We start from the raw sequence: 26,855 nt of genomic DNA on the forward strand, positions 1-26,855 counted from the left end.
AAGAAGCTACTATTGACTTTGACAATACAGATATCACAGGTGGCTGGGGCAAGAGTGCTCTCAGTGGGGCAGGGAGGAGAACAGACTGCTTGGAGTGGGTTTGGGCAAGAATGTAAGCAGAGCAAGTGGGGTCAGAATATACAGACAACTCCTTCAGGGTGCATTGCTGCAAAGATGAACAGGGTATGTGACAGTATATGGACTGGTCAAGGAATGTTTGTATGTTGAAATGATGCAGTGGAAGACAGAAACTGATGTTGTAGAATACAGGAGAATAATTGTAGGAAAATGGTCCCAGGAACATTACTTCATCCACATAATAAGAGATTTGATAGTATATGTACAAGTCAAAGAAGTTGGTAGTTTTAATATTGGAAAGCAGAGAAAATTTCAGTCAGCTTCTATTTCCTATGATTATGTGTCTAGATCATCCTTTAGAGGTTGGGAAGAGAAGAAAGGAATAGGAGGTGGAGAAAGAAAGTGTGAGATACTTGTTTTAGAGATAGGAAATATGTAAATATTAATAAATCATTATAGGAAACCTTTGAAATGATTGTGGTGTCTCCATGTGAAATTTAAAATTTTTAACTGTGTGTGAGGAAATCCAACAGTATTCTAATTTTTGCAATGGTGAACACTTTGAAATTTTTTGAAATATCAAATTCTTTAATCCTCAAAAACTTTATTTGAGTAAGTGTATTAAGCCCTTTCTAAAAAAAGAGAGAGAAGCTGGAGAGAGAATAAGGTGATTGACTATCTCAGAGGAAGAGGTCCCCACACAAGGCACAAAGAAACAGGAAACTAGGCTGCAGAGGAGCACCTTCTCTCACCCCTTCTTTATTTTGCTCAGGATCAATTTAGAAAATGTGGCTGCAGCCATGCTATGTTTAATAGGGAGAAATGTTTGCTGTCACTTAAATAAAATAGAATTTGTAGCACCCCCAACAGATTGCTTATGGGACTTACATCAATTATTCCAGGCAGTGTCATCAACTGACTTTGGTGCCTTTTATGGAACTACAGAGCGTATTTGTTAAAAAAATGAAACTTTATTAGCTCTCAACAAATCAATACACAGTAAAAGGAAAGAATACATTTAGAAATATAAGAGGGCACATCATTAAAAACATAATGAGATGCAGATAGGGGCTATGCATCTAATTCATTTATTCATGCATATTTATTAGATCCCTATTATGTGTAAAGCTCTGTGCTAGACACCAGGTACATATTCAATAGTACATTCAATTTTCTGGAACAAAGTTGTTATGCTCCTTTGGAGCTAATGTGCAAACTGATTTTATTTAATTTTTTTATTGAAATATAGTTGATACACAATTTTATATTAGTTTCAAGTATACAACACAGTGGTTTACCAGTTACCAACGTTTTTAAATCCTCACCCCAACTAGTGCAGTTAGTATCTGTCAACATAGAAAGATGTTACAGAATCATTGGCTATATTCCCCATGCAGTACTACCTTCCTCATGACCAACTTATATTAAGAATTTTTGTGCCCCATTATCCCCCTTGCACTCCCCACCCACCCATTCTAACCCCTCTCCCATGGTAACCACTAGTCACTTCTCAGTGTCTATGAGTCTACTGCTATTTTGTTCATTTTGTTTTTGTTTTTGTATTTTAGATTCCACAAATAAATGAAATCAGATGGCATTTATCTTCCTCTGCTTGACTTATTTCACTTAGCATAACACCCTCAAGGTCCAATCCATGTTGTCTCAAATGGCAGGATTCTGTTCTTTTTTATGGCTGAATAATATTCCATTGTGTATATGTACCACATCTTCTTTATCCATTCATCTATTGATGGACACTTTGGTTGTTTCCATACCTTGGCTACTGTAAATAATACAGCAATAAACATAGGGGTGCATATATTTTTTCAAATCATGGATTTTGTTTTCTTCAGATAAATTCTTAGGAGTGGAATTACTGGGTCAAATGGTATTTCTATTTTAAGCTTTTTGAGGAACTTTCATACTGCTTTCCAGAGCAGTTGCACCAATTTACATTTCCACCAACAGTGTAGGAGGGTTTCCTCTTCTCCACATCATCGCCAACACTTGTTATTTCTTGTCTTTGGATAGAGGCCATTCTAACTGGTGTGAGGTGATACATCATTGTGGTTTTGATTTGTATTTCTCTGATGATTAGCAATGTGGAACATCTTTTCATGTGCCTGTTTGCCATCTTTATTTCTTTTTTTGAAAAATGTCTGTTCAGGTCCACCACCCTTTTTTTAAATCAGGTTATTTGCTTTTCTGGTGTTGAATCATATGAGTTCTTTATATATTTTGGATGTTAACACCTTATTGTATATATCATTTATAAATATATTCTCCCATACTATAGGCTACCTTTTTGTTGAGTGCAAACTGATTTTAAAAATTGATTTGTATGATCAGAAAAAATCCCAGGCCTTCTATACCATGTGTGTCCACTCAAAGAGAAAGTTAGCCTTATTCCTTACAGCCTGGGTTCTAACCCTAAATTTGCCACTATTGATGTGATAAAGGAAGGAGGGACTCTCTTGGTATCATTTTTTCTGTTGTAAAATGAGAACTTTGGTGAGATGATCTTGAAACCTTCTTCTATATATTCTAGCTCATAAAAAGCTTATAGTTTTGATCAGCTCTATCCAAGCATTCACTTACAGGTCTGATATGATGGATATTTTCCCAATGTTGGGCATTGCCCAACTCTATGTGTATATTCTAATGGATATGTATACATACTCTAAAACAAAGTTAAGAATGATAGATGCCATTTGACTTGGACCATTTATAACATAATCTTCAGTTGTGTTTCTTCAAGATAACTCTGTAAGGTGGAATTTGTTATCATTTCTATCTTACAGGCGAATGAAATTCAACCTCACAGAGATTACACAACCTGCTGAGTAAGCAGCAGAGCCAGACCACAGCCCAGATCTTCTGAGTCAAAGTCCTGAGTATTCTCCACTAAAGATAGTGCAGCAGGCTACATTTTGCTCTTCAGACTACTTGGGACCATAAAGAAATAATCAATAACCTAGTCAACTGCTTTTGAAGCATTTTTAAAATTGGAAAATCCAGTATGTGTAAGACAGGAATAAAAAAAAAGATACTAATTATATGTTTGTAATCCTCTCAGCAACCCAACGCCCATGCTGGCCTTCTAAGAAAGGATTATGTCTTGCTTAGTCAGCCATAGGACTTAACTGTATCTCCTGTGGGAGAGAATATAAAGGATAATTGGAAGAGGCCAAATGAGTGTCGTTTGTTCTACATAAGAAAGGTTGCCTTAGGAAAAGGAATTTTCAGAAAGTTGTAAGACTTTGAGAGTTTATCAAGGAAAATGATTTTGAAATCAACACATAATGTGATGTAGGGGGATTTTGAGGAGGGAAATGAGTTGCGAAGAATTTTAAGTAAATTCATGCCAAAGCTGGCCATAAGGCAGCCCCATTTTGTTTGACTTATATGTAAAACAGATAAAAATTGAGCTTCTCTGCTGAGGGATCCAAAGGTACAGCTGCCTAAATACACTCAAAACAAACTGCCCCAATAGGAAGCGGTTTCTGTTTGCATCTTTGCAGACACTTTAATCCTCTAAAAGTAAAGCAATTGAATCAGGCTGAGCTCTGAGCACAGGCAGGGACCTACTTGATGAGATACCAGGGAAGTTAGGAGCCTGCCTTCCCCTTAAATATCTCCCCCTACACTTTCTATTAGTTAAGACATCTTCAACAAAGAAAATAACCTTTTACTTCACAATAAAGGTAAAGAATTAATTTGATCTTCTACAAAGAATTGATTCTTCTACAAAGAGTTCTAGAAATAATAATTCTACAATCTTATAATGTTTAAATGCAGTGTATATGACTATAATGCAGTGAAAGCCAACCACCTCCCCATCCCTACTTAGTTTAGCAGGGCTACAGGTTTGATGATAATAAATTTAGGTCAACCACAAAAAAAAATAGCTATTTCTATTAAGCTAAGAAAATTGGAATATGAAAAAAATTCAATTATACCAATATGATATTATAACTTGCATCTTAAATGTCTACAAATATGAAAAAATATATATTTGAATGTTCACATAGTATACAATGCACTAAATAGTTGGGGTAGAATTAAGCAGGAAAGGGAAATATAATTATATTGAAAAATGTATTCAAAGGAGAACACTGTGGGATACCAGAAAAGATACTATGCCTTCAAGTTGGCAAATGAGTTTAGTCTGTAATTTTATCAAACCTAAATTCTGAGGGGAAAATAATCTCAAATTTTATTTTTTTCAAAGGACAGTGAAAGCTGAAGACCCTCAGCTCCCCAGAATGAGGAGAAAAAGAAGAAAAGCCTATAAAAAATGGAAAATCTTGAATGCCACAGTATGTAAGTCCAGTTCATTGGTTTTACAAGTATATGTAAAATGAACTATCTAGCGTATGCTCTTTGTTCTTTATTACAGAAATGTCTATAAAAGTAGGAAGATAAATGCATATAAATGTTACAAAACAACTTAGAAGTCTGGTCAATTGTTATTATGTATCCACTTCTGCATTAATTATTAATGATACTTATTGCAAATAATAAAATTTTAAATAAAAATATTTGCTTATTCAAAGGTTATTAAAATGCCTATTCTTAAAATCTGTTATCAACACATTATTATGTAACTACCTCAGTTCTGTCTTCCTACTGCAATAACTAAAGTGTAGTCAATTGATAGAGGCTATAACTATAAAATTATAAAATTGAGGTCTATCAACTGAACTGTTCTTGGCAAGAGGGTGTTATTTTAAGAATAAATTGGTATCTACAGTTCTGGAAGGCAGTCTGTCAGTCCATAAACCACTATCGTGTACATGCTGAACTGTAAATGGACTTTAGAGAGAGATTTCTCCATATCTTTTCTCCCACCGCTTCTACATTACAGCTCTCAGATTGTAACCAGGCTTTCTGGAAACTGTTTCGGTACTTGCCATGAAAAAAATCATTCCCTCAGACCAGAAGAGAGACAAATAGGAATGGTTAGAATAACTAAGGAACTTCTTCAGTATGCTTAAGTACCTATATGTAGATCAGAATATTCTGACTTCCTCTCCTGAAGCTGGAAAGTGATAATTCCTAAACCTACAATTCTCTATTTGATTCTGAAACAGAAATTATTTTTCTGCACCCCATACTTCTATGCCACCACTAGCCAGATTTTGATAGGATATTTTCTGGTTGGAGTTTATTTGCTCTTTATATTTTATATTAAAAATATGCAAATATATAAAATCATATTTAAATACTTAAATTAAAAACATTTAAAATAATTATGAATAATCCTTTCTAATTTTTAACCTACCTACTTATTAAAAATATCCTTTCTCTATAAATATGGATACTTGATTCACAGATTTCTATGACATCATTATTTATTTGTTGCCCATTCTTCTTTATTCTTTCCAAATACTCTTTCAGGCATAGTTTAAAACATAATTTGAGATCTTTGTGTTTCATCCATTGTTTTTACACAGATCTGGTACCTCATGCTCAGGTTCACAAATTTCTCAAATAAAATATTCTAACATTATATAGCAGTGGAGTAAAGATTACAAGCTGGCGTATCCTGGGCTAAAGCTGGTCCCTAAATATACTGGCTTCCATCTATAGAGGGTTTTTAAAAATGTGAATGAACCCTGAGAAATTAGGAGATTTTACAATCTAGTAAGTCCAGGCTCTAGTTGGCCCCTGGAAAATGAGAGGATCTGGCAACACTAGGACATCTTCTCTGTTCTATAAAAAGCCCCAACTCCAAGAAAGGAAACTATCAGACCTATTTAAAAGCCATACTTAGATCCCCTCCATCCTCTTTACCTACATCTTTATTTGTTGTACCATCTCAAATTAGATCAAGCTTGATTTAGCCTATAGTATTATAATGCCATGCCCTAACACCCGATCATGTCAACTCACTCTTTAGCAAGTAGTGTCTTAAAATGTATTCGCTTAAATTTTCTCTGAAATTTTCATTTTGCTTATTTCAGAAGTCTCTGTTTTAGAGTAAAACTTAATTATATTCTTACTTTCTATAACTAACAAGTGATATTCTGCATTCTGAGATAATTTATTCAAAATATGGTATTTGTTAGAAAAGAATTGTTGTGGAAAATACCTTGACATACTAGAAAGGAATGAAAAATGTTACTCAAAATACTTACAAAGGCTATATACTGAATTTATCATAGAATTTGGAATACCTTCTCTCTAAATGGGCACAGAAAATTTTCTTCATTTTTCTTTAGGTGGACCTCAGTCTGCTCATCAAGCATGCCAAAACAATATAAAAGATCTTGAAAAGGAAGTAAAAGAGGATACCTCAGAGGCTGTGTTTCATCAGACTGAGGCATTAGGGAAATCTAAGGAAAATGGAGATAAGCGTGCATCTGCTTCTGTGAATGGAAAGCAGGATTCCCCTTTACTCCCTAAAGATAAGAAACAATCTCCATCTGACAGCAAAATAAGTAGGGAGAAGGAAAGTGATGATTCTGTTTCATCCATTTCTTATCAACTAGAAAAAGTCTTACCAGTGGTCATGTTTAATGACTGTGAAGAATTATTATCAGGAAAAATTACACTGAAGAATTTCCCAAGCACAGTAGAAGCCTTTAAACCAGCAAAAGGCAAAATTATTACAGAAGTGAAATGTGGAGTTTTCAATGTCCAAGTAGAAATCAAAAACAGACTTTTCTGTGAAACAGGAATGCAGTTTCCAACAAAAAAGAGATGTCCAAAATGTCACCAGCATTACACTGTCAGACACATTCCGAGATCCTACACTTCTAGGAGCTGCTCCTCTACATATAAGAATATACTGATAGAAGAACTAAAACTTGAGGCACCATCTAAATCTGAAGGAGAAATCACCAGAACTGAGAGCCCCTTACTCAAAGTAAGTATTGTAGGGAAAGGAATTAAAGTTAAATACATGAGTAAGAAACAGAATATTTTAATTAATGTAACTTATCCTAAAATAAGGGGGAAAATAGCTAAACACAGAAACATTTCCATCAGTCACAGTACTAAAGCATGCTCCAAGTCATCTGCACATGCTGATACGAGGCCCCCAGAAAAGTGGCAGCTTGAAAACAAGCATCAGAGCTCAGATTGTTGGCATGCCCAGAAGGAGAATTTTAATACTGTTGTGGTTTCTTTATGCTCAACCCCTGAGAGGGAGAAGAATAAGCCTCACACACTATCTTCAGCCTTAGACGACAATGAGGTGGAATCCGCCATCTCTCAAAGGAACTTTAAAATTAGTCAGAACACCCCTGAAAAGAAACACTTCAGTGAGGCTGAGACTGTTCTCAAAAATGTTCTTATTTCACGTGATACCCTAAAGACCACAAGTTTAAGTGACACATATGTAAGTAAAATCCCTTTTGAGGATGCCAAGGATGTGGATAGAGAGAGGAAAAATCATCTTTGATACAGGAGAAAATATAACATCAGAATCAGATATACGACGAAGCCCCGAAGGAATAAATTACTTGCCAAGCACCATTACTGACATCTTCCCAGTTCAAGATGGCAAAGGCTCTGACTTCTGTCCTTCCTCTTCTCTGAGCATGCAGCTCGTTGGAGAAAAGGCAGCCAACACTTATAGCAAAGGCAGCAAAATTCCACCTGCAGATCGCTGTGAGAACTCACATTCTTTATCTTTCCCTTCCAGCCAGAATGCTCCAAAGTCTTCCACCCCATTCAGCCCATCCCACTGGGCCACAGCACATTCAGAACCTAAAGAAACCCCCGGGGATACACTTTTCTTTAATCAGTGTGCTGAATTTTTGAAAGATTATGAGGAAGAACATGTTGATATGAATGACCGAGACTTTAGCAAAGTCATTCCACATGGTGACTCTCGTATGAAAGCATAGCAACTATTGGTGATGAAGGGTGCTCAGTGGGTGCCTCTCAGCCCGGTGTCCTCCTGCAGCCTGGCTGCCAGCAGCCCACTCAGCAGTAGCGACCGCAGCACTGTGAAACGGGGCCAAACAAAATCCCGGGCAAGTCATCCAGAGACAGCAGCCTCCAGCAGAACAAAAGCACCAGTCACGACCTCAGTAACTGATGAGTTAGAACAAAGATTAATTATTCAAAATGATAAAGAAGGCTCAGTTTATTCCAATAATCCCATTGGAATGAAAAACCCTAAAGAGTCACCCAGCTCTCTGGGATATATTGAAAATGACAAATTCCAGATGATGTCAGTGGTAAAGAATGCATGCCACAGAGAGTTTGAAGACTTACCAAATGAGAATCATGATGAATTCTGCTTTCAAAAGGATTTCCCAAACACTGGTGAATTCAGCTGTTCAATGTGTGCTACAGATAATGTGTTTCTTATTGATAAAACACTGACCAACGATGCAGACCAATATGGTAACCATGATGCAACAAACCTTGGACTAACCAGTTTTAAACAGGAGCCAACAGAGTGCCGAAGGATTGCCTCAACAAAGCCAAACGATGGTGGAGATAAAACTGACCCAGAGGAAGCTCACTATCACCAAGTAGACATATTGCTCTCACCTCAGAAGCAGACAGCTTTAAAAGGTACAGTGGACTATCCAGAATCTTTAACTTTCATTACTTTTACGTGTTTGAGCTTTGGAAAGTCTTAATGTGAGGGCTTTTTATTTTATTGCTTGGGATTTTTTCTTTATTGCTGAAGATATATTGAGTATTTTAGAGTTAGATGAATATGGGCAAGCATATATCAGCCTGCTTCTTCCCATTATCACCTCCCCACCCATAAACAGTGCATAACAAAATCACCAAGACTGCAGTTTAATATAAAAAAATCAATCTCTCTTTAAAAAGCTGATGTATTGCCAAATCAATTTTGTAGGAAACGTTAGCCTTTTGCCACTCTTAAATAATCTACCATTTCTTTCATTCTTGCAAGCTAAGCATGTTTAGAAGTATAGGAAGAATATGTTTGTGATTAAATGTGTTTTTAAGCCTTGCTGTGGTGTTGCAGAAGCATGTTATACATTGCTCAGGAGGCCATGTGGAATAGTAATTAGAGCAAAAGAGAATAAACAGAAACGGCCATAGCTAACCCTGATGGAGCCGTCCATGGAGCCTCTGACCTCAAGCAGACCTTTGACCTCCCTTGTGCATTGGTTAGGCCTGCTCACATCATTGACAGAATCCAGGAGCTCTCCAGACCTCAAGAGGGCTAAGAGGGAAGCCCTTTCCTAAGTACATAATACGGTCTGTCTGCTTTCAATCTTGGGTCACACTATATCATTTTGTTCACTTCATAGAATCCCTGGTTGTTTTTCTCAGTACATCCAAAATATTTTATATTTAATGTTAGTATTATTCCACATTGTACATCAAATTACATCTCGAGCAAGTAAAAATCTCCTCCCGTACTGCCAGTAACATTCCTAGCTTGTCCAGAAATGAGATTTGGAATGATGAAACTTACTCAAGAAGCTATCTTTTCTTTATTGTTGTTCTATCCCTAATTTTTAATAAAATAAATAAAATTTAGAAGTAGAAATAAAATACAAAAAGCACAATCCACTACACAAGTTTTGCCATAAAATGTAAAATTCACTCTATAGAAAATAAAAGCCCTAAAAACGACACAAAAGCCCTATGGATACCGGCCGACTGTGAACACTCTAAAGCAAAGATCCAGTCACAGGCACTGGTCCCCAGTGTCAACACGCCTCCAGATACCACAATCAACAGCATTAACCCCAACATTTGCTTTATTCATAATTATTTAGGTCTGCAAGAGGCAGATCTACAATAAAAGCATGTGTGTCTCCCAGAGCAGATGCAGGCTCACCTGGGTGAATGTCTTCCAGGCTGGCTCACCTTCCCCTGCCAACATACTCCTTGCTGGGCTGCCTCTCCCAGCAAGACATTTCCTTAAAAAGATCAATAATTCAATTTGGAATCCTCCCCAAACTGATATTGCACTTCACTAGACCTTGAAATTGTTCCATTTGGTGAACACATCCAGCTACCGGGACCTGCGTACTGTGGTTCATCCAAAGGTTGTTCCTACAACTCTCTCCCTCCCCACTTTGTTCCTTTTCCCCAGATTATTCTGTTTCAGCCATATGGGTCCCACACCAGGTCCTCTGCTGGGCTGTTCCCACTGCCTAGGCCATCTTCCTTGATATGTCTCCATGGTTCGCTCTCATTTTTGCTCTTGTGATACATGTTCAGTGAGGCTTCCTCATTCATTTTAAAATTGCCATCTGAGCACTCTATTCCAATCCAGGCACACTCTACCCTTTTTCCATTACTTTTATACCTAGCACTTCTCACTCACTAATATGCTGTGTATTTTACTGGTTTATTTGTTATGTGAATGCAGTCATGAGGGCATGGATTTTTTTCTGCTTTGATCATTACTATATCCACAGCACCAGAACAGTCCCTTGCCTGTAGTGTAGGCACTCAATGACTACTTGCTGAATGAATGCAGTCATGAGGGCATGGATTTTTCAAAAAGTTAAAGCAAGTAAGTCTTAACCAATTCTAACTTATCAAATTACTTTCTAGGTTTATATGCTCCACTATTTGGGTTTTCTTTTATTTTGCATTTTTAGTTATTTTCTTAGTTTGACTGCATTGCAATTAGTTTATTTGTAATTTTCTTTTTCTAATTAATACATAGTCCCACAGCTTGTGATGACAGAGGTGGCAATTTGGAAATATATAAAGTATTTCAAGTTGCTATTTATTCAAATATAAAATTATCAAAGCCTTTATGCATTTTGGCTTTTTTTCCTCTTTTCCTCATTTTGCACACATGCACCAATAAAAGTATAGTGAAATGTGTATAGTTGTGATTCATAGAAGTCAAAACATAAAGGACTTAAGTTCACTAATAAACTCATTACCCTAATTTATAATTTAAATAATTCAGGTGATAATGTATTGTTTTCTTATGGAGAATTCAGGAGACATAACTAACAATTTACTTCTACTTCGCTCCTCCAGAGTAACTAATATAGTATCAGACATACTGCTGGTGGCAAGGAAATCTGCTGAACTGAATGCAACTGATGCAATACATGGTGCCCCACCCTCTTTCCTATTTAAATCTATTTTTAAATCTATATAGTTCTTTTTGTAAAAGTAATACAAGTTTAGAAGGTGAATCATGAAGGAGTTGAATGAAGTTACTCTAGTTCTAGTCTATAGTGATTCTGTTTCTATCTTGAAATGTGTCTCACTCTCATACTTAATGTGATTTAATCTAGATTGGAATTTGGAAATAAATAGCCTCCACAAGTTATCTGAGGAATTGGCTCCAAGAGGTACAAGGGTCAGTGATGGTTCCCAGGAGGAAGCAATGGACCAGTGGGCCAGGAAGAGGCAGCAATTCAAAGATGGCAAAAGATGCAGCTCAGCAGGGGGAAGTTCATTTGCCAGCAGCATCACTGAAGGATCTGGTGAGTAGACAATCACCTTCTTTTCCAGAGCCACAGCAAAGGCAGCAACTTACTGAAACTCAGTCAGGCCTCCTCCCTCTTATCTCCAAAATACAAATTCTATTATTTGAACATGGTAATATGGTGACTATATCCTTTTATACAGAAGATCTTTTTGAATAATCAACCCTTTATTATCCACAAAGGAATCCCAACTTGGTAAATTACCTCCTTCAAAACATACAACTGCCTACTAAGGCTGCTTTTCTCTTCATAAACTGAAATAACTAACCACAGGGTTCTGTTAAAAAACAAAATTCAGCTAAGTAAATCTGAAATCTAACGGGTTTAATTAAGCAATTCATGAATCAGGCAGCATCTCATCCAGCAAGAAGAGAGATGCTCCAAGGAGTTGTACAAAATGGAAAGTTTTATAGGAAGGAGGGTGAGGCAAGAAGCTATTAGCAAAAGAACAGAAGGGATTATTTCAGGCAAGGTCACCTTCCCTTAGTGGGAAGAGCAGGGAGCCTAGTCATGCTACTTCACCCATGGTGGTGTTCAAAGTGAGGGATGTGCAAACATCAGACTACCTGCAGTTTCTGCCCTAGAGCTCCAACTGCCCACCCTGTTGTTGCACCCGGGGCCTCTCTAGCCCCTGGGTCCTCACTCTTGGCGATGCTCCCACCATTCTGCATCAAAACTTTCTCACAGATAAGTCAGACAGAGAAAGACAAGTACTGTATGATACCATATATGTGTAACCTAAAAAACCAACCTCGTAAAAACAGAGTAAAATGGTGTGGTTACCAAAGGATGGGTATGGGGGGATAGGACAGATGTTGTTTAAGGGCACAAATTTGCTACAAGGAATATATGAGTTCTAGAGATAAAATGTATAGTACAGTGAATGTAGACAATATTGTATTATCATCATCTAACTTGCTAGGAGACAGAACTTATTCCACTAAAAGAAAGGATAATTACATAACATGATAGAGGTGCTAATTATTGGGACACTGGCAATCCTATTACAGTGTATAAATATATTAAATTAACATTTTAAGTTTATAAATGTTATATGTCAAATATATTTCAATAGAAAAAAGAACTTTCTCACATACATCCTGTGCTGTGATTTCACTCCATGGCTTACAAGTTGATTCTGGATTTCATGTATTTCCCAGTTACTTGAGAATTCCCTTCTTGCTTTCAAGTACATCTATAAATCTTAACACACACACTGTGCTACATACACACACAGCATCAATCTCCTTCCTGACTTTCCTCTGGCCTTTGAAATGCCTCTCTTACATTATGCAGAAAAAATTCAGCTGCACCCCCTGCTTCTACATTGTGTAACTGAACTCATTATAGTGTCCATAAAGTAAAAGACCCTGCAGGAATTAGGACCCATCCAGATATATGCTTTCCAGCACTCCTATCAAAATGGGAGACAGAGTTTGTGCTTACTCCACTCTCTTGAACCCATGTCTACAGATAACTTTCTTTTGCCCCTCTTGCTTCCTCTTCTACCTTCTCCACCTTACTCTTTGCCCCGAAGTCTTACCTCTATGGACTGTATCAAGGGGCCAATTGGCCCCTAGCTTCCAGTGGAATTTGACCAATAGGGAAGATCAGCAGGAGCCTAAAGGGAATGAAGGGAGTGAGGTTCTGGTATTATTGCCCCAGATCTTTCCTTGTGGTGTGTCAAGGGCTGTTGTGTCCCTCAAGTCACATTCCTAGAAAGCAGCCCTGATCTCACTATTTTTTGTGGCTCTGGGTTCTGGTAAGTGGTATCTGCTTCCTGCCCTTACTCTTTTAGTCTTAGATAGACCAGTCTTAATCCCACTCTATCATACCTGATTTCCTTAAATCCTGTCCACACTTTGTGAAAGTGTTTTTAACTCTCCTCAAATTACTCATCTGAGTGTATCATCTATTTCACGCCAGGACCTTATGACACACCAGTGCTCTCTTTTCAAATTACAGCCATGATCAAATATTACCAATACTACATATTGATAAAACTCCAGTAAACAGAATCTACCCATCTTAAAAACTAAGAAGGAGGAATCCAAGGAAAAAACAATTTTGTTATATGTAAGGAAATACAAGAAACAAAATTTATTACATATAGCAATAGTTTCTGTTATTACCTGAAACAATTTATGGTTGATCCAAACTGAAAAATTAGATTGAATGGAAAGTTTGTTTGATTAACCACAGATGATCTGCATGTGCCATAGAAAAAGGCACCACTTTCTTTAGTTTTCAGTTCCTTCTAACATAGAAAGACCAGTTCCTTCTAGTTCACTGTGTTTCTCAGCTCCCTGGACCCTTTCAGTCCAGGTCTATTTCATCCTTTGTTTTACAGGCACATGCTCCACTCCTGGTGCTCTTAGACATTTGTGTCTACTCTGCATTTCTTGAGAAAAAGAAACAACCCTAGGTGTACTGGAATCTGCTCACCAGTGGCTCACCACAGCCAATGTACATTTTTTTCCAACATTGAAGGTAACATCAGATTGGTAGCTTGAAATTGGCCACAGTGGGAATATTTATACAATGGAAATTGGCAAACAGTTCAAATCAGGGCACTTTTTTCCCCTTTTGGAAAGTCACTTGTTAAACATTTGCCAGTACACACTTGAAACAACACAGGAATCAGCTGTATGACTTACACAAATTCAAATTCAAGCCAAACTAACATGAGCATTTTAATTAAAACAGCAATTGTGTTTTCTTTGGGATGAGTTCTGTTTTGAATGAAAATTTATACTAGCAATTTGTTTCACATTAGACATGAGGGAATTGAAGTGTCTGCCATTCTATTTTTTCAGTTTATCCAAGCTACAGACACTCAGAAGGTATGTTGTATTTCTCTGGTAACTTTTCAGTAGAGACTGCAATTCACTAAGAGCTGCTGGAGCTAGCATTGTTTAATGTGTGGTTTAAATTTTATCTCATTTAGAGAGTCAAGATATGTTACTAATCCATGACTTAAAACCTGACGGCTTTATCGAGCATCATTACAGCTGGTGTTTCTCAGTCTGTTAATCTCACTCATCTCTGACTTCCTACATAATAACTGGAAAAGACATTAGGAATGACATATTTATGTATGTGGACACAGTTGATCAATCCATCTAAGCTGTAGGGAATGCTGACTAAGGCATACCAGGTAAATAACTTGAAGGCTGTAAACTGAAGTCAGGATGGCCTGCAAAATGGAACTCTGATTTTTATAATCTCAAATGGCTCCTGTATCACAAACAGATGTGGCAAGAATTTGGGTCTAATTGTCTGAAGATACTTGATAGTATTTCCCTTTTTTTCATTCAACTATAAAAGTTGTTATGGAAATGTGTTTTCCAAACATTAGTTTGCATAGAAAGAAGAAGAGTGGATAGGGAAGAGACACAGAAAGAGGGAGAATGAGAAAGGCAGGCGGGCAAAAGAACTCCTGTTTCTAATAAAAAGAGCTAACATTTACATTGGCTTACTATGCTGAGCTTTATATTAGCTAAGTAATTCTGCCAACAACAGTATGAGTGAAGTACTGTATTTTCATCTTCACTTTACCAAATGAGGAATTTGAGTCATGGGGAGGACAAGCGATTTGTCCGATGTCACTCAGCGTAAGTAGTGGTGGAGCTGGGATTCAAGCCCAGACAGTCTGACCTGGAGCCCATGCTCACTACCTCTGGTTGGATCATTCATACTTGATCCTGGTCTCTCTCTGGGAAAGTCCAAACAGGGTCTCACTTTTTAAGATACTACTTTTTTATTATCTTCAATTAATACAGTGGTGGAATGAAAGAGATATGATAATGTCTACAGTCACCTGAAAGTATTTTATCGTTTTGATAAATTTTTCAAGAGCAAAGAAGTGCAAATGTAATTTCAGTAATACCAAGCATGTTTAAGAGCTCATTCTGTTTTAAAGTTTCATTTATTGGAAGGCTCATGTAGCAAGCCAAATGTTGGTGACAAAGTTTGGGTGACAAAGACACATTTCATTTGGATTTGTTTTTTATTTGGCTCAAATTTCCACAGGGCAGTTGTGGAGAAATTTAGCATCTCAAAGCTGCAGCTGGTGTGCGGTTTACAGCCTCCCTGGAATTTAACACAAATTTTATATCTCAATTTATGTAAGAGTGTGTTGATTAACTTTGCCTTGGTAACTGAATGAACAGAGAACTGTTCATCCACTTAATCAAATCTATTTGTAAATAAGTGAGCTGCATTAGCAGTCTCATGCATGCTGATAAAAACAAAGACCACTGAAATTTAAAGACCCACATTCAGACTTTCACGTGATAAGGGCATGATCGCATATCAACATGGACAGCTACTGCTCAGGAAAAAATATAATAATAAAATACTTCTGTGGGCCCAGGAATCTGTGTATGTTATATTCATAAATATTAAAATATAACTGAATATAAGACCAAGGATATAAGATATAAATCAAATGAGGGAAGATACTTTATTACTTTAAAATCTTTTAGGGCTTCTGTAACTTTAGCAAGAACTATGTAGGAAGCAGCTTTGATTTAGGTTTAAAGCTCAGAAAGACAGGTTAATAAATTGTTATAATTTTTTGGTTTAATTTTCCTACCATTTAAAGTCAAATATCACACTCAGACTTATTTTTAAAAAATGAATACAAAAATTTGCAAAGGATTTTGGAATGGAAGAAAATATCCTATATACTGAGTTAAAGTACTCTAATTCTAAAGTTTACAGCATTTTTATTCCAATAAGCAACCCATAACATTCTCATATCACTTACAGTCCAACTTTATCATTATATAATATACCTACATGCCATCCCCTTTATCTCACACACCAAAATTGTATTTATGCAACCAACTTGGTCTATCTTCCCCACTTTCTGCTGCAGGCCACTTGTCGATACCATGTTTACCCACAACCCAGTCTTCCTATAGAAACTGCCCAATCCTTAAGGTCCAGTCTAATTATATTCTTCCATTAATCCTACCCTTCCCTACAGCCAGAATCACTCTCTCCTTCCTCTGAACTCTCTTACTTCATTATGAATCCCATATCTTACTCAGCTTTCTGTCCCCATCATGCCTAAAGTTGTACTTGGCGCTTGACAAAAGATTTTAAATTAATTCAACTCAGTAAATGGGTAATAAGTGAATGAATGCACGTGAAACCATTTAAACTGTGGATTAGCATCAAGTGACTAATTAAATTTCATTTGATGTACAAAATAAAAATTACAAGAAAGCATTAAAGATACTTGGGCTCTGTTTTTGACTATCCACAAGAGACCATAATGTCGCATCCTTTATTACCATACCACCCTTGACCATTTCTACACAAGTTAAACAAATATATGAGCTAGAAACCTCCTGTTGCATTTATCTGTATGTCAGGGCAACAACTAACATTTATGCTCTTCAGACCAGTAGAAGGAGAACAAAGGTGGAAATGCAGGGGCAAGGATAAGAACCATTAGGAATTATTTGATTCTCTAGAGAAAATCAGTGAGAACAGAACCATTCTTCCCAGGGGCTTTATATAACAGACTTTGGCAGAAGTTCAGCTGGTCTCTGCTGGACAGGATGAGGGTGAAAGGAAGAGGTTTTACCTACCATTTGTAAGAGTTAGGCGTGGGAGCAACTGTAGTATGTGAGAAGAAACTGAAAGACATGTTTCATTGTTAAGAAACATTCTGTGTTCAAACTACATGCTCTTCATGACAGTTGAGAAATGCCCTTATACTTTTCATAGAATTCCATTTTGGTTTTGAAATGGTGTTTCTTAATTCTGCACCCTTGAAAGACTGAAAGACTTGGAACATCACTTTATTCAGGTTTCAACTACCTAACAGGGCCACAAAGAAACACTTGGATGGTAATATAAAAATGCAATCTCATTTCCTCAACTGGCACAGCCTTATACACTATCCAAGAGACTCCCAAATGCACAGAACCCTAAACTGCTATGAATGAAACTGTGATGAAACATTACATGCCTCCCTGTGTACTTTATTCTACATGTAAGTACAGTAAGTTTCCTAGGAATGTATGCTTTTGCAGTGCCTTCTTTGAAGCACACAGAGACAATAGTGATTTTTTCCCCTGTGCTTGGAATTTTGAAAGGGATTCTAAAGCTAATTCTTAGTCTTATGTGGCTTCCTCTTGACCCCCAAAATACTAATATATATATGTCTCAAAAACAACTATTTTTTCCATATTTTTCTTCAACAAAGGATTTATAGTGCTGTCTCTAGTATACTGGCTTCCCAACCATAGGCCTTTAAGCATTGCCTATTTTATCAGTAATATTTTAGGTCTATATAAGTTCTTCCTAAGAGAATGTCTAACAAACTTAGCTCCTTGTTTTCGAGTGTGACACTGCCTTTAGTATAGACTCAGCACCCACACATTTGGTGCCTTTCACCACGGCCATCAGTGCGCACACACCTTCTTTCTCACCAAAGCATACTTCATGTTATCGCCTTTCCTGCTCTTCAGTCACGTCAGAAGATGGCTGTTCTGTGGATCTTGTCTTTCGAGTTAATCTTGAGGAAAAAGGATTCTACACGGAGAATTTCCATTCAGCAGCATGGATTTTCCAAGGGGATGATGGGAATCCTGAATACAGTCCCAGATGTCTTAGTAAAAAGCCTGGCCAGTAGCTGGTAAGGACTCTACAATTATGGTAAAACAAATATGTCTTAGAGAACCTGTAACCTGGCCCTAGGCAAGTATCTCAAGTCTGCAGATTTATCCAGTGGGTGGAGTATTTGAGTATTTGGAGAGTAGTATATGTATCCTATATATATGTATATATATATATATATACACACACACACACACATAATGTATTTCTTAATATTGTGAAAAAATCGGAAACTATTAAAGTAACTGTCTTAAGAGCTCATTCAAACACAGAGTAGCAATTCCAAAGTTGGAGTAAAGATTAATGTAGCAAGAGTCAAGTCTTCTTCATATATGAGTAAAAAATACTATTTTTTTAAATTTACTGGAGAGTATAAACAAGTAACAAATCATCATTTATTGTTCTAACACTGAAATATAACCATTTTATTGTTTCTGCATTGTCTTTTTATTATACATTAGTCCTATTTTTAAACATACATGAAATGTGTCTTTTGATATTATCAGGTATATAGTTTGATATATAAGATTTTACAGCCTGCTCTTTACATTTAACTATTGAATAATTATACCTTCTTTTAACAATATGAATGTTTTCCATGTGTTATTATCAACTTCATTAATATTCTAATAGTTACATGATGTTTTTTATGACATTAATTTTTAGTTTACTAACACTATGTATATTTCCCTAATGCAATAACAACTTAATGATTAAAAAAGAAAAAAAGACACCTCTGTCACAAGTTTCAGCATGTGAAATTATTTCAGTCCAGTCTTGGCTGCAAACTTTAAGGTGTAGAGCTTCTGTAACACTCTGTTTTATTGATATAACAAATAACCTTGATGAATAATAAACAGTTTAACTCAAGCAAGCAAAGATTCAAGTTGAAAATAATGTTTAAAATTAATTATACAATCATGCATTCAACAAACACCATGCCTACAATGGTACAAGCACTAGAGAAAGTTGCTAAAGATACACAGAGAAGTGTCAGGTATGAGTATATGAGAGATTCTATATGGAAGTTCTTGTCATTTCCTGTATAGGCATCAAAATGTGCTTAGTTTTATCTTAATCTCATCTATACAGACAAGATTAATTGTATGTAAGAAATCATTTGTTTTCGAGTAAAATATAGCCTTTCTTAATTTTTTCTTATAAATAAGAAATTCAGCACTGGAGGATTTTAATGAGAATAATTTGTAGATCTAAATGAGTTCCTGTGTACATGTATTAGACAATATAAGGTTTGTATTTTGTGCAATTAGAAAATGTATTTATATTCATATCATAATATTAATGAATTAGACTTAACCATCCATTGAAAAGCAAGCATGAGACTATGAATCTAAAACTTAAAGAATTCAGAGTGGAATTTTTAAAAATTAAAATAGATGACAAGGATCCAGGAATAATATATATTTTTTAATTGTCTATATTTCCTATTTGAGCAATAGGATGGTATAAGGAAAGGACACCAGACTAACAGCAAGATTTTTGGGATTAGGGTCTAGTTGTTCATTTGTTCATTTTGTCTATTTGTTTACTGATGCATTCTAAGCACCAATACAATGCCTACTTCATCAATACATATTTATTTAATGAATGAATAAAAGTGTCTGGATTTCAGTACTATTCAGTAATTTATCAGCTACGTAATTATTATCTCTTATATAATAGTCACTTACTGTTATTATCTCTCTGCCTATCTTACAGTATTATAATAAAATGAAAATAAAATTATATATGTGAAAATTACAAGCTATTTATCACCATCTTGACTACCTTCTGTCTCCTACCTTTATTTTGCTTAATTTTTATGAGAATTTTGGCTGAATATTATATATTTATATATATGTGTATATTATATGCAGGTATATTTTATATAAATTATAAATAATTTCTATTACATAACATACTTACTAAATTGACAATATTTATTGACTATGGCAAGCAGCTGAGAACATAAGATGAATAAAATACAATTCTTCCTTCACAGTATCTTGACTGACACCTGATATATAATATCTGTAAGAAAGTACAAGTATCACCATTTCTGCAACTGCTTCTGATTGTCAAAAAACAAACATTTTTTTATTTTGTTGATTCACTGTTATTCACATGGGTTAAAGAAAGAGAAAATATTTAATTTTGCTCAAAAAATTCATATATGTTGTGTGTATTATGTAACATACACTTAAAAAAACAAAAATAACAACAAAAATAAACAAAGAAAATATGTTTAAACATTATGAGTGAGTTTCATGATATTATTTATTGGACTGAACCTCAACAGAAGAATGTGCTACTTGTTCTTTCTTATTGTTACTAAGACTTGAAGTGTTACATATACCAGATGCATATGTTTTTTAACTATGTGATATTAAGAGATCAATAGAAGATGGAGATTGGGAGGAAAGGTTGGTTAGAGGCAGATGATTCATTTTTTAAAAATTTTTTATTAAGTTATTACTGATATATACTGTTATGAAGGTTTCACATGAAAAAACAATGTGGTTACTATATTTACCCATATTATCAAGTCCCTACCCATACCCCAATGCAGTCACTGTCCATCAGTGTAGGAAGATGCCACAGATTCACTGTTTGCCTTCTCTGTGCTACACTGTTTTCCCTGTGACCCCCCACACCATGTGTACTAAACATAATACTCCTCAATCCCCATCTCCCTCCCTCCCGACCCACCCTCCCTCAACCCTTCCCTTTGGTAACCACTAGTCTCTTAGAGTCTGTGAGTCTGCTGCTATTATACTCCACAAATGAGGGAAATCATTTGGCACTTGTCTTTTTCTGCCTGGCTTATTTCACTGAGCATAATATCCTCCAGCTCCATCCATGTTGTTGCAAATGGTAGGATTTGTTTCTTTCTTATGGCTGAATAGTATTCCATTGTGCATATGTACCACCTCTTCTTTATCCATTCATCTACTGATGGACACTTAGGTGGCTTCCATATCTTGGCTATTGTAAATAGTGTTGCAGTAAACATAGGGGTGCATATGTCTTCTTGAGTCTGAGAGCTTGCTTTCTTTGGGTAAATTCCTAGGAGTGGAATTCCTGGGCCATATGGTATTTCTATTTTTAGTTTTTTGAGGAACCTCCATACTGCTTTCCACAATGGCTGAACTAATATACATTCCCACCAACAGTGTAGGAGGGTTCCCCTTTCTCTGCATCCTCACCAGCATTTGTTGTTCTTAGTCTTTTTGATGCTGGCCATCCTTACTGGTGTGAGGTGATATCTCATTGTGGTTTTAATTTGCATTTCCCTGATGATTAGTGATGTGGAGCATCTTTTCATGTGTCTGTTGGCCATCTGAATTTCTCCTTTGGAGAATTGTCTCTTCATATCTGCAGATGATTCATTTTTTTTTTCTGGGTTTTTCTGATAAAAATATGGAATGCTTCACGAATTTGCATGTCATCCTTGCGCAGGGGCCATGCTAATCTTCTCTGTATCGTTCCAATTTTAGTATATGTGCTGCCGAAGCAAGCACAGATGATTCATTTTTAAACTGAAAACTATCTTTACTAACCTAACAGCATTTTAAAGATACTGCAATACTAATATATATCTCAGTGAAAACACATTTTACACTTAAAAAAAACCCAATCCTTTATTTTCTAGAAGAGCTTTTTTATAAATTAGAGAAATACATAAAGGTTTGCATCACTACAAAGGTATCCTACTAGAACTACAAGAAAATTTTAGGGTATTTTCAATGTATAAGTGAGATTATATTTATGGAAATATTTACTCTTCATTTGAACTTTTACATCTAAGAAAATTATTCCAGCAAAGTGTTATTTGGGGAGATAAATTACTTGAAAATGTGCCCACAGCTTCTGGAAAGACAATAACATTCATTTGTGGCTTTTCAGTAGCTGTGTGGCACTCGTAGATTATCCACCAGACAGTGGCAAGGGAAACCAGGACTATAAATCTTAAAATATGAGAAAATTGTCTTTAGAATGGGAGGGAAACATGTTGCAAAACATTTTGTCTGTCTCTTCTCCCACAGGAGAATGCTACAGTTGAGCTCACCATTTAAAGACTTTAATTGTTTATACTTTCACTCACACAAATTGTTGACACTCAATTTGCCTGACTGAAAAAAAAAAAAAAAAAACACCACCACAGCCTTGCAAGCAATAGCTATCTTAACTGTCTCATGTAATATGAAAACAAAACAACAAACATGACTTGATTAGAATCAACACAGTAAAAGTACTCCATTAAACAAATGTCAGTTGGGTAATCAATCTGTCAAAAGCAAAAGATAGTATCAGAGGGTGACCTAGAGGGAGCACAAAGTTTTGACAAGTGGAGATGTTAGAAATGATTTCTACAGAGGTCAAATAGGATTTCTGATTTTCTTTTTGTCCTGATTGTGGGCTGTTAAAATATTCATTACTGTGTCATTGAATTTCCTGGTTCTGTTCCTTAAATTATATTGAGATCCAGAAAGTTCAGTCCAGTCATACAAAATGACTGCCAAAAGGGAATTGTATTAACAAATGACAGACCTTCCCAGGAGCATAGAGCAGAGCATGAAATTTTAGGGCTGGAGTGCACTAATACCAGCCCAGCTACGTGATATGCTTTTCCTGATACTGTTTCAACAGCAGAAAAACACTGTATTTTCTTCCAGCATTTCAGAAAATAAACATTCCTTCAGGAATCCACATGAAGAATGTTTATCCTTCCTCTCTTTGAATATTTGCCAATTTTAGCAGCCAGGGTCTAGCATGTAAACTCCATGAGAAAAAGCCTCTTGTCTATCTTCACCACTACAGTCCTAGTACATAGGAAAACCCTTGGGCACATTATAGATATTCGGTACATGTTTCTGAATGAATAACTGCTATTAGGCTACAACAGATCACTAAAGACAGGGATGCTTTCTTTGTTTTTATCAGATATTTTTGTTCCCTAGCTGACCAAGAAGGTGGTCACATTCAAGTACATTTGGACAGATTACCTAACCTTTTACTATCTTTGTCACTTCTTATAGGAAACATAACTTTAAAAACCATTGATTTCTCAGATTATCTGGGAGAAAATTTAATAAAATAATGGCAAATTTCCTTACAAACTCTGCAAAAGATAATTTAAGTATATGATGATAATAATAATAATACCTTTCCAAGGATCAGGGACTCACCCACCCTAACTATCTGCCAGAGATGGCAAGGACTATTCATCACCAGGTGGGAAGCTAGACTAAGGTCCTTTCCTACTCAAAACAAAATGATTAAGTCAATCGTTTTAAGTTCTCAAGATCCTTTGACCTCTTGCTTGCTTCTAATTCTATCCATCTTTTGCCTATGTTAGGCATTCTCTAACAGTCTTTGAATATGGACCTAAAGAGGAAGCAACCTTACAAAGAAGAAATGTCTTTAATCTCTAACCTGGAGGAAGATCTAAATCCATCTGAGAAGTGATAAGTGAAATACAGAAATATAAAAGAAAGGTTGAAAAGAAGCAGCAAGATATATTACCCATAAATTCTAATGTATTCCTATTTTTTAATGAAGGGGGAGTCTATTAAATTATAATTTTAAGGTGTTAAATTGCTCTACCTTTATTAATAGATCAACATTTTTATTGTATAATTAATTACCTGACTCCTTCCCAGAAACCTAACAATAGGTCTATTGCTAATAATTCCCTTCAAGAGCTCAGGAAGTTTATCTTTATATTTTTTTATGATTTATTCTTTATACTTTTTAGATATTCATTAACATATAGGAAAAAATTCAACCACTTAAGTATGCCAACCTAGTTGCTGAGGACTGATTAAATCCTTCAGTATTGTTTTAGTACTTCTTTCTGGTGAACTTGACCTTAAATCCAACTAAATACTCAATATTTTGAAGACTTCTGTTATCATTCTTCATTACATAACTTTGTTAGCACATAAAATGGATCCTTCTGAGATCACATAAGCCCTTTAGATGTTTTATTTCAATTTGTACTCTAGCATAAGTCAGGTATATACATTTACATAAAGAAAAAGCATGATGTAAATATACTATAGAAGAAAAGATTCCTTTACTGGAATCATCCTTCTTGCAGAGACATGTTTTCTGCCTTGGAATCATACCCTTTCCTCATCTCTGAAGAGTAAAGGCCCAGAGTTATGAGCAGAGATGGTTTCAACCTGTAAGAGTCTCTCTTTCAGGAATTCAAACTGGGAAAATGCTCTTGGTAGTGAGCACAGAAGTGAAAATGTCTTAAGGTAGAGAGAAGTCAAGACGGCCCATGAATGAGCTGAACTTTATGAATAAGCCAAACTTGTCAGTGAGCAGGAGCTAGGAGGAAAAAATATGCATACACACACACACACGCGCGCGCGTGCACATGTACCTATGTGTATCTATCTCTATCTACATACAGAAAACATGGTATGCAGGTAGTAATGGGAGGAAAGGGGAAAGATACATCAAAAAGCAGCCTGGGAAATTGCTGGGCCATTTTAATTAAAGATCTTTGGACTAATGTAAAAAGCCATGAATTCTTACTGTTAAGTCTCTGGAATTCTTCACCTTCAATACAGCACAAACCTAACAGTTAAAATGTCTGCAAGGCCCTGCTGCCCCTCTTTTTTCTGAGAGCTCAGTTGTTCAGGCTTTCCTGGGTTCCTGTAAGACCTAAGTATACAGCTAAGGATTCTGTTTTCTTATTTCCAGGTATAACCTTGTAATAAATATCCCATTGTTTACAGATCCAAGTGACTCCGACCTGTAAGGCTCAGCTGCCTTTTAAGAGTTAATGCTTCATCAGGGTAGTAAGCACTGTCCTTTACTCACCATGTGACTCGGGCAAGTTTAGTCTCTCTGTGCTTGTTTGCTTTTCTTGAAAAACAGAATAATCCTAATAAACTGATGTGAAGATTAAATTAGATAATACTTGTAAAGTGCTTAGAACATTTTTCTTAGGTCTGGCATGTAATAAACAAGCAATAAATACCAAGCTAGTTTTATAATCATATTTATAGTATCTAAACATTAACTCAAAAGAATGCTCTCTTTGCTTCCTCTTTAGTTCGCGAGCGGACCGTGAGGCCAATCAAAGGAACTGGTGATTATCCCTGGGGATTCCAAATTCAATTCTCCAAACCCATTGTAGTAACTGAAGTGGATGCTAGTAAGTTGTGTCCCTATAGCAGCTTTAATTCAGACCAAAATAACTATCTCAAGCCCCACACAATATACTAAGTAGCCTTCAGTATCATATTTTCTGTAAAGCAATAGAACTTTCTAAATTTCTGTTAAAAACTCATAATGATTGACAAGCACTCACATCATGATCAAATTTTTTTTAAAGAACATGTTTTCCTGCTGGCAAGTCCTCCTCGAAGAAGAGCCCTGCCTACATCAATAGTGATGGGCTCATGCTCTGGAGATAAGAGTCTTATGACTAGACTAGGCAGCTGCCAGTTTATTAGTACTCAATTTCTGGGAGAAGTTCCATTCCCCCTAAATTATTTATTTTACAGTTTCTTAGATTGCCTTATTTTCTAACAAGGCAATTAGGAATTAGCAGATGCCTAATGAAAGTAAGATTCCTTCCTCTCTAATCTAAACCTGAAAATAATTTGAGATCAATGCTTTGAAAAAAAATTGGAGCCAGAACACTAAGGATGGTAGGAATATAAGATAAAGATATCCACACCCAATATGGTGCATTAGGGGAGGCATAATGAGGACATCACAGAGGGTGGCCCAGGCCACTAGGAGGTTTCTGAATTACATTATAGCCCACACCCGGACTGTGAGTTCCCCAAGGTCAGAAACTGTATCTTATCTCATTTTATCCTCAATACTGTGTGCAGTGCCCCAAAGGCAACAGAACAGATGACTCCAAAAATGCTTGTTGAGTAACTGCAGGAACCCTGGGCACCTGAGGCTGAGAAGAAGGAAGAAGTACAGCCTGTGAGGATTATAACCTTTCCTACTTTACCCTGGTGCCCTAATCCCTTCTCTGGTGTCACTGTCACGCAGGGGCACATTTCATTGTCCTTTGCTTGTCAGCATTCAGGTGTTCCTCTGTTATGTGTTCTGTGATTCCACTGGGAATCTGCTCTCATATCTGTAAAGAAGCAGATGGCTACTCAGCTCTGATAAAGGCCAGGGTGGGTGACAGCTGCAGTGAACGAGCGTGTTGTCTCCTAGCCTGGCACTCCAGTGGTAGGAGTGAGTGTGCCCCGTGGGTAGGAAAGAGTGTGCCCAGACAACCACCTATTCTTAGAAGAATGGAATTTTCTAACAAATTCTCAATGCATGGAAATAGAGGAAAATAACATTGAATTAGACAGAATGTGAGACATTCCTAGCAAGGAAGTTAAGTTTTAGGACCTGTCCTAAGGAAACTTCTAATAGGTTATCATTTATGGCAGGTGATCAATGACACAGATTTTGTATAATGTAGAGGCTTAGTCTCCTGTAGGCCTGAGGAGAATATTTAAATACTAAGTAGCCAATATACCTATTTCACACACATTGATGTCTCTAAAGAAAGAAATTTACTTTATAATATCAGAGTAGAAATTAAATCTACTTTAAGTATGAAAGAAACTCATGTTTATTGGGTACCTATTATGAGCAGGGTATTTTATGAAAGTTCTCATGTAACCTATACAATATAACTTGAAATGTGATATTATCACTTCCATTTAAGGGATCAACATTTTAAGGCTCAAA

General features: G+C 36.2%; 1 protein-coding gene, 1 long non-coding RNA gene and 1 other non-coding gene across 3 annotated transcripts in view; 1 reads left to right on the top strand and 2 right to left on the bottom strand.

Moving 5' to 3' along the window:
- Positions 1 to 26,855, bottom strand: part of LOC130680998 (uncharacterized) — a 94,428-nt gene that overhangs the window by 11,930 nt on the left and 55,643 nt on the right. The window lies entirely within an intron of this gene.
- LOC118913145 (uncharacterized) overlaps positions 4,320 to 26,855 on the top strand; it is a 93,604-nt gene continuing 71,068 nt past the window's right edge. Inside the window, 7 exon segments of the mRNA XM_036886906.2 lie at positions 4,320 to 4,401; positions 6,303 to 7,480; positions 7,482 to 8,613; positions 11,295 to 11,486; positions 17,978 to 18,130; positions 18,133 to 18,144; positions 25,198 to 25,299. Of these exon segments, the coding sequence (XP_036742801.2) occupies positions 4,344 to 4,401; positions 6,303 to 7,480; positions 7,482 to 8,613; positions 11,295 to 11,486; positions 17,978 to 18,130; positions 18,133 to 18,144; positions 25,198 to 25,299 (2,827 nt within the window). The 5' untranslated portion in view covers positions 4,320 to 4,343.
- On the bottom strand, positions 21,540 to 21,646 carry LOC118913205 (U6 spliceosomal RNA). The gene has a single exon (XR_005025122.2). It is a non-coding gene; the product is annotated as a U6 spliceosomal RNA (small nuclear RNA).

This window comes from Manis pentadactyla, chromosome 2, assembly GCF_030020395.1.
Source record: "Manis pentadactyla isolate mManPen7 chromosome 2, mManPen7.hap1, whole genome shotgun sequence".
NCBI classification, from domain to species: Eukaryota; Metazoa; Chordata; class Mammalia; order Pholidota; family Manidae; genus Manis; species Manis pentadactyla.